Below are 7,595 nucleotides of genomic sequence, written 5' to 3' on the forward strand. Positions count from 1 at the left end.
GCCATTTTTTGGTTGCAGCCATCATTGTTGTTTGGCAGGCCCGGGCTGGGGATTCGAACCCGCCACCTTAGGTGTATGTGGCTGGCGCCTTAGCCTCTTGAGCCACAGGCGCCGAGCCGACACAGGGAAGATACTGAAGGAGGGGAGGGGAAGCAGGGACCTAATGGTGGCCCTTGAAGTGCCAAAGATGCCAAATTTTTTAGGCCAGAGCTGCTCCAAAAGGAAAAATTGGAACCCAACCCAGCCCGGACCAGGACAGTTGATTTAATAAAAAGGTGGGAGCCCAGCATGATGGCTCACACCTACAATCCTAGCACTCTGATAGGCCAAGGTAGGAGAATTGATTAAGACCAGGAATCTGGGACCAGCTTGAACAAGAGTGAGACTCCGTCTCTATAAAAATAGAATAGAAAAATTAGCCAGGTGTTGTGATAGGGGCCAGTATTTCCAGGTACTTGGGAGGTTCAGGCAGGAGGATCACTTGATCCCAGGAGTTGAAGGTTGCTGTGAGCTATGATGACACCACCACATTCCACTTGGGACCACAGAGTGAGACTCTGTCTTTGTAAGTAAGTAAGTAAATTAATTAATTAATAAAAGAAAAGAAAAATGTGGAAGTGATCATGGGTCAGAGTGAGGCAGCCCACCCTGAGGACTTCTACTCGGGACCCCAGCTGGTGCCTTTAGTGACAGCCACAGATGTGGCAAGGCGCTCAGGACGAACCCACAAGCCTCCATGTGGAGTTAGCCATGAGAAGTGGGGGCAGGTATCCGTTTGCTTCCGGATGCACGTCCAAGGCATGTGTGAGTGAATCGCCATACCCAGATGTCTGGCACCTGAGTGCCCTTGTTTATACCAAGTGACCCCAGCCACAGCTGCCTAGTCCTAAGGGGACAGCTATCCAATCAGTGTCACATCTTGTGAAACGTGGAATAAAAGACAGAAGTCGACTTAGGTTGCAGAGACGAAAACAGAGGCATCCCCAAACCCAGAAGTCTGCTAAGCAGCTGAGGTGGCCACAGGCAGGCTGAAATCCTAGGTAGAAAAACTCTGGATGCTCAGTTCCCTTGAGACCTAAACACAGCACAGTTCCTGCCCACTGATTCCCTAGAGACCCTGGCCCACATGCCCTCAGACCACAAACCTTCCCTTGATCAGGTTCTTGGCAATCAAAGCGCTAGAGGCAATTGGGCCCAGGTCTGGGTGATCACAGGGTTCAAACAGTGTCCCCTGAGAAGGAGGGGCGGGGCACCTCACTTCTCTCTGCACTCGGCCTCCACTCCAAGGCTTTCCCCTATAGGCCAGCTGGGCCAGGGCTTCTTTGCCAGGGGCAGCAGGGCAAGTGAGCTGAGGCCTTCTGTGATGCTTAGCTTTACCCTCTGCTCAGGGTCCTTTGCCTAAGCGAGGATGCTCTCAGTCACCCTGCTGGCTCTGCCCGTCCAGCTTCCCCCCACCTAGGGGAAGTAGCAGCTTCACTCTTTTCCCTCCTCCTCTGTCCTGGTGACTGAAACGTTCCCTACCCTCAGAATTTCCCACCTCCCTATTCCCTTTGGTTTTGAGCAGATTGTGATTTGCAGTCAGGGTATGTGTTATTAAACAAGCTCCCAGGCGGCGCCCGTAGCTCAGTGATTATGGCACCAGCAATATACACCCAGGCTGGTGGGTTCAAATCCAGCCCAGGCCCGCTAAACAATGACAACTGCAACAAAAAAATAGCCAGTCATTGTGTTGGGTGCCTGTAGTTTCAGCTACTTGGGAGGCTGAGACAAGAGAATCATTTAACCCCCACAAATTTGAAGTTGTGAGCTGTGATGCCACAACCCTCTACTGAGGGTGACATAGTGAGACTCTGTCTTGAAAAAATAATAATAATAAAATAAACAAGCTCCCAGGTCAGTGATTTTCAACCGGTATACTGTCAGAGGATCTTATGTGTGCTATAAAATAATTTTAAAGATAATTAAATTATTTTTAAAAGAAATTCATAGCACAGTAAGTATATTCTTTTTCTCTACTCTTTTTAATTTTTTGATCAACATAATTTAAGTGTGCTATGAAATTGAAAAGGTTGGAAAACACTGTCCAAGTGCTGCTGCTGCTGCTACAGGTCTGTGCACCACAGGTCGGGCGGGCAGCAAAGGCGTAGCATCCTCATTTACAGACCCCGCCAGCTCCATTTTTTGTGTTCCTGGAGACATCTGGAGATTCTTATCACCCCAGATCAGCTCCAAAAGGAGCCTGATAGTCATTTATCTTTTGGCGAGGGAGTTCAGACATCTAATCCTGTGCAACTTTTACCAGCGCTTACCATGTGCCAGGTGAGAGGCGCTTTCCTAAATGTTGTCACGTGCAGGAACTAGGGTAGATCACATGACCCGAGGACATTCACTGAGCACTTACTCTGCGTCAATTAACATGTCAGGCGAGGGGGTTGCAAAGGTGAAAGATTGTGTGTGTGCTCCCTGGAGGGTCAGTCAGAAGTACAGGCCCCCGAGTAAGCCATTTTCATGTGGGTTCAGATGGCAGGAAGCACAGGCAGAGATAGCCACATCAGAGATGGGAGTCAAGGCAGCTGGCCCCATCGATGATAGAGAGCTGAGCACTAGGGTTGAGAAGGAATTACACTGCTAGACCGTGGGTAAAGGGATGAGAGAGTACGGTGGTGTGCGCTTTTGCTGTGGCAGAAATGAGGCTGGAAGGCAGTGTCAGGAGAAATTAGCAAGGATTAGGAAAAGCCGGCCCACCCCAAGGACCTCAGGCTTCAATCAGAGGTAAGAGGGAGCCACAGACAGATTCTATGCAAGGGAGCACCAAGATCTGATTGAGATTTCAAAAATAAACGCTTCTGGCACCAACCAGGATAGACCAAAAGTTTGGCAACAGAGGAGGCTGCTATTCTGCAATCCAAACTATAGGCAGTGTTGCTAAGCCCTGGCCAGTGTCTATGGGGGCACTCCCTTCCACCACCCCACTGTTATCACTGTGCAAACACCTCGATCTGCTGGTGACTCAAGATGCCAGTCCATGAAAACCATGTGGTGTGATTCCTTCTGTGACTCTGACCCGGAGAAAGGATCCCATGGATGCTGGGGCAGGGAGGACCTGCCCAGACAACAATAGCAACAGTGGGGCCTTCAGGGTTTAGATCAGACGTCCTCAAACTACGGCCCGCGGGCCACACCTGGGACATTTATCTGGCCAGCCGGATGTTTTTGCCGCCACTGCCTATCCTGCTTAGCAGCCGACTCATCCCGGGGCCCGTAGTCCAGCCCTCTAACAGTCTGAGGGACAGTGAACTGGCCCCCTGTTTAAAAAGTTTGAGGACCCCTGGTTTAGATAGTAATTATTAGAAATCGGCCTCCCCAAAGAAGGAGATTCCTTTGGTAAAATGCTTGCTGCGATGAGTCTCAGTGACCTGCCTGGAACGCCCAGGGTTTCCTTTTCTAAGCCACTGCCAGGGCATGTGCCTCTGCTCCTCCCCCACCCCCAGTGCAGTGTCTCCCCAAGGTGCACAGTGATGATTAGGTAGGTTCCTGCACACTCAGTCTCCACTGGGAGAGGCTGGGAAACCTCGTGTTTAGGAAATGCTCTAGGTGAACCATATGCTCAAGCGAAATGGAACTCTATCCCTGTGCAAGACTCCTGGGCTGAGTACTGCAGGGCTCCTGGGCTCACCCCCAAGGCCTCTGCCTGGAGGCAGAGACCAAGAAGAGAACCCGCTGGGTCAGAGCAAAGAATCCTAGTCCCCTTCTCACTTCCCTCCGTGACTCATAGAGGCTCCACTGTTAACACAGCACTTGTACAGACCTTGACCCTAAGTGAGAACTATCAAGCACATCCCCCTGCCAGAGGCGGGGAAGTAACCAAGGCTCCAACAGGTCACTCCCTGCCAGGTAGGTGCAGGCAAAGGGAAGAGAAACTATAGAGAGCAGGGAAACTTAGATGATTTCACTGGAAACTGCAGACATTTCTAAAACGAAGGTCACAAGGGATCAGGAGAGATTTATTTGTTTGGTCTTATTAGTAATCATGAAATCATACTACCAGTTCACAAGAGCTATGAAGGACTTTGGACAACATTTGAGAGATTATTATCACCATCATTATCATTATTATTATTATTATTATTGGAGACAGAGTCTTACTCTTTGCCCTGGGGTTGAGTGCCATGGCTTCATAGCTCACAGCAATATCAAATTCTTGGGCTCAAGCAATTCTCTTGCCTCAGCCTCCCAAGTACTGGGACTACAGGTGCCTGCCACAATGACCGGATATTTTTAGAGATAAGGTCTCCTTCTTGCTCAGGCTAGTCTTAAACTTCTGAACTCAGAAGATCCACTTGCCTTCACTTCCCAAAGTGCTGGGATTATAGGCGTGAGCCACCATGCCCAGCCTCAACATTTGAGAGATTTTTTTTTTTTTTGAGACAGAGCCTCAAGCTGTCGCCCTGGGTAGAGTGCTGTGGCATCAGAGCTCACAGCAACCTCCAACTTCTGGGCTCAAGCGATTCTCCTACCTCAGCCTCCCAAGTAGCTGGGACCACAGGCACCCACCACAACGCCCGGCTATTTTTTGGTTGCAGCCATCATTGTTGTTTTGGCAGGCTCGGGCTGGATTCGAACCCTCAACCTTAGGTGTATGTGGCTGGCGCCTTAGCCACTTGAGCCACAGGCGCCAAGCCAACATTTGAGAGATTTTAAAGCACTCCATCCACATGACCTTACTGGATCCTAACAACCATGCCATGGTCCTGGGATTTACCAAGGGCACCTGGCTTATGAGGGCCTCTGGGCCTGATAAAGGACCTTGCCACAACAGAATCTCCGGTGAAATGTATTATGTGATGAGAGGTTCTGAGGAAGCAGTGAAGAAAGGTTTGCGTCTCTGAGCCTAACAGGGAAGAATATTTCTAAAACTTAGTTTCACTTCCAAATCTGCTAAAGTATCCAGGGTCAGGAAGACACCTCCTGCCTCACGGCCTCCAGACCTTCAAATGTCACTTTCCCTTGATTCTGGGGACACACCTCGTCCATATCTAGAGGAGGGGCCGGAGCACAGGAAGTCAGGAGGACTTAGCCCTGAGTTCCCGATCCTCCACACACCCTCATGACTCAGGTGCTTCCTCCAAATGGCCTTAGATGACTTGCCAAGGACCACAGTCTATTCAGCACTGTCATTTCAAATAGGGCTGTCTCTCTCCAAAGCTATGCTCCCCCAGGCTGGTACACTGGCCACTCTATGCACCCATGTACCAGCGAGAGAACAGGCCTTTTTCCTCAGTATCCCAGGGGCCTCTCAATCAGCAGAGTCAACCTCCTTTGTCCCAGGCATTTCTCCGGAGGGGTCCAGCTAATCCAATCATAACCACCCCACCCTCACTGAGAGCGCCCCAAGCTTCAGTCCCTGATCCTTCAAGGGCCCTAAGGCTCTTCCAGGTGCTTGGTTCACACACTGGGACCCTGACCTTGACATTGGGAAGCCCATTGTTCCTTGGTACTCTATCTGACCTGGGGATAATGGCTATACCCCAGAGTTCTTAGGGGAGTCAGTGACACAGTGAGTCTCTTACACACCCTGACTACAGGAGGTGCTCAGTAAATATCTGTTCCTTTCCTTCTTATAGCTCTGTTCATGGGCTAAGAATGGAAGAGCTGGCCGGGACCTCATAGGTACCTTCTAGAGAGCTCTGGGCTACAGTGAGCAAGATAATGCCCTCGCCCCTTGCCCAAAGATATACATCTCCTAATCCCCAGATCCTATGAGCATGTCAGGATATATAGCAAAGGAGAATTAAGGTTACAGATAGAGTCAAAATCGCCCATCAGCTGACCTTGAGGTTGGGAGATTATCCTGGATTAGCCCAGCGTGCCTAATATAATCACAGGGTCTTTCCGTGTGGAAGAGGGTCAGAGAGTCTTGAGGACGCCACACTGCTGGCGTTGAACACAGAAAGACACACGAGCTGAGGAAAGTAGGTGGCTTCTAGAAGCTGGAAAGGTCAAGAAAACATTCTCCCCTGAAGCCTCCAGAAGGAGCACAGCCCTGCCAACTCCTTGATTTTAGCCCAGTGAGATCCATATGAAACTTCAGAACTGTAAGAGAATAAATTTGTGTCACTTTAAGCTGCTAAATTTGTGGTACAGCAGCAACAGGAAACTAACACATAGGGCAGCTCTCATCTTACAGATGGAGAAAGTAAGGCTGGACACTTGCCTAAGGTCACTGAGGAGGGACAGAGCTGCCATCAAATACAGGTTTCTCAAATTATTATTTAATATTATTTCAACTACTTCATGCTTCCTTCCATTACTTACTATCTATGGCCTAGAATCTAGACATCTAGGAGTGAATTCATTCAATAAATATTCTGAGGCCTAGTATATGCCTAGCACTGTGCTAGTTGCTCAGGATGCTGTGGTGAGTAAGACCCTGGCCTCATGGAGCTGTTGATCCAGTGGGGACTCTCACACACGGCAGGGAGACAAGTGCTCTAACAAGCCTCTAGCCCAGCGTAGGGATGCTTCCCAAGAGGAGGCAGTGATCTTGAGGAATTGACGCTAAGAGGTAACAGCTGCCTGGGCTCCCCAGGGGAAGAATGATGGGACTCTCCGGTGGGAGAGTGAGCAGAATGTGCGAGGTCAAGACAGGCAGAGAGAGGACAAGGCGCCTTGGTCTGTGAACTGGTGGTATTGAGAGAGACTGGAGCATGGCGGGGAGAGAGGGCTCACAAGATGAGCCAAGGCACAGGACTGAACTTAGACACTTAGGGGACCTATCAGAGAGAGGAACTGGAGAGGGAACAGTCAGTGTCCCAGGCAGCCTGGCCCCACTCACCTGAGCCATCAGGGATGGCCCTGACAAAGGTTGGCAGCATCTTCACTGAGGCTGTGGGGTTGGTGTCCTTGGCCAGGCCCCTCTCCATCTCAGCTTGGAACCGTGCCATGACGTCCAAAAGGGTCTCATCAGAGAGCCGCATGTGATACAGGAACCTGTCCACCTGGAAGAGACACCAGTGACCAGGGCTGGCTGCCCTCCGTCCAGGCTACAAACTCACAATCACCCCACGAAGCTCGTTTCTCGTTCTGGGGACTCCCAAAGGCTCCTTCCCTGACCCCCTTACCAGGCTGAGGTCAAGGCAGAGCCCTGGAAGAACCAAATGGAACTGATGACTAAAAACGTACCGGGCTGTTCCTCTGAGGTGGAAGTGACTGCCCTGGGACTCTGATGACATAGTGGAGGGACAGAAGCTCAGGGTTCAGGATTCCAACTCCCAGTTCAGGGGCCTCACCATCGTCCCACTGCCTCTCAGTGTCCCATGGCACTGGAGAAGACTAGCAAGAGCTGAAATCTTAGCTTCCTAAACATGGAAACTCTTTTGTGTGATGATTACAACAGATACATCCAAAGATGTTTCCCTTTGTTTACTGGATGCTGGGAAGCTCAGAGCTAAATTCCATTTCCAGCAGCAAGCTCCAAAATTTAGCCTTTAAAATTTCTATTTTGGGCTCGGCACCTATAGCTCAACCGGCTAAGGCGCCAGCCATGTACACCTAAGGTGGTGGGTTCGAATCCCCAGCCTGGACCCGCCAAACAA

At 50.3% G+C, this 7,595-nt stretch overlaps 1 protein-coding gene across 2 annotated transcripts in view; it reads right to left on the reverse strand.

Annotated features, from left to right (window-relative positions):
• HKDC1 (hexokinase domain containing 1) overlaps positions 1-7,595 on the reverse strand; it is a 75,374-nt gene that overhangs the window by 62,806 nt on the left and 4,973 nt on the right. For both annotated transcript variants that reach the window (XM_012801324.1, XM_023509568.1), the window contains exon 2: positions 6,836-6,998. In XM_012801324.1, the coding sequence (XP_012656778.1) occupies positions 6,836-6,998 (163 nt within the window). The remainder of the gene's footprint in view (positions 1-6,835; positions 6,999-7,595) is intronic.

Source organism: Otolemur garnettii, unplaced genomic scaffold, assembly GCF_000181295.1.
Source record: "Otolemur garnettii isolate 467f Iridium unplaced genomic scaffold, OtoGar3 scaffold00008, whole genome shotgun sequence".
In the NCBI taxonomy this organism is placed as follows: Eukaryota; Metazoa; Chordata; class Mammalia; order Primates; family Galagidae; genus Otolemur; species Otolemur garnettii.